The sequence below is a fragment of the Mandrillus leucophaeus genome, unplaced genomic scaffold, assembly GCF_000951045.1.
Source record: "Mandrillus leucophaeus isolate KB7577 unplaced genomic scaffold, Mleu.le_1.0 Scaffold230, whole genome shotgun sequence".
Lineage (NCBI taxonomy): Eukaryota > Metazoa > Chordata > Mammalia > Primates > Cercopithecidae > Mandrillus > Mandrillus leucophaeus.
Window position 1 is genome coordinate 1,285,073 of NW_012102366.1, and position 756 is coordinate 1,285,828.

The 756-nt window shown below is 59.4% G+C and overlaps 1 protein-coding gene across 1 annotated transcript in view; it reads right to left on the bottom strand.

Moving 5' to 3' along the window:
- The window catches only part of CCDC130 (coiled-coil domain containing 130), a 38,661-nt gene that overhangs the window by 9,815 nt on the left and 28,090 nt on the right, over nucleotides 1–756 (bottom strand). Inside the window, exon 3 of the mRNA XM_011981804.1 lies at nucleotides 68–271. Within this exon, the coding sequence (XP_011837194.1) occupies nucleotides 68–70 (3 nt within the window). The 5' untranslated portion in view covers nucleotides 71–271. The remainder of the gene's footprint in view (nucleotides 1–67; nucleotides 272–756) is intronic.

Consider the following 756-nt stretch of genomic DNA (forward strand, 5'->3'; position numbering starts at 1 on the left):
AGGGGCTGCTTTCGGAGTCCTACAAAGACTGGGAGAGAAACCCAGGCACACGCGGCTGTCTACTCACCATCTTGGGAACTGCCTACTGGTCCTCACCCTCAGGGCGGACAATCAGAAACTGGCCTTGTGAACACACTGTCCTGTCCTGACCTCTTGCGGTGCCTGGCAGAGGGTCCACAGGCTTCCCTGAGAAGATGTTGTGGGCTGTGTGGTGGTGCCGGCTCAGACAAGACTCTCGCCAGGCACAGGAGGCATCCAAAAAGCGGCGTGTCTGTTTAGAAAGAGAGAGTCCTGTCCACTCTACAGCCAATATACAGATCACATCTGACGCTTTCTTCCCTCTGTGACCCCACCGGGTCCAGCACCCATCATCACTCACGCGGGCCAGCACAGTCTTCTCCTCTCTCCTAACTCTGCCCTTAATACTTGCTCACCCCAAGCTGCCCGAGGGATCTTTTTTTTTTTTTTTGAGACGGAGTCTCGCTCCGTCACCAGGCTGGAGTGCAGTGGCGCGATCTCTGCTCACTGCAACCTCCACCTTCTTTCCGGGCTCGGAAGTGCGCGCTTAGAGCGCAGTGAAGCTGGGCGCCCCCTCCGCACCACCCGGACGCTGGCGTGAGGCGGGGCGAGGCAACAGCGCTGCACTGATTGGCTGAATGCCGATTCGCCGCGCGCTCTGCGACGCCGAAGTGGGCCAATCCGGGCATGCCCCGCCCAACCGCGATGCTCCATCCTCTGTCCAGAAGTCCAATCCGA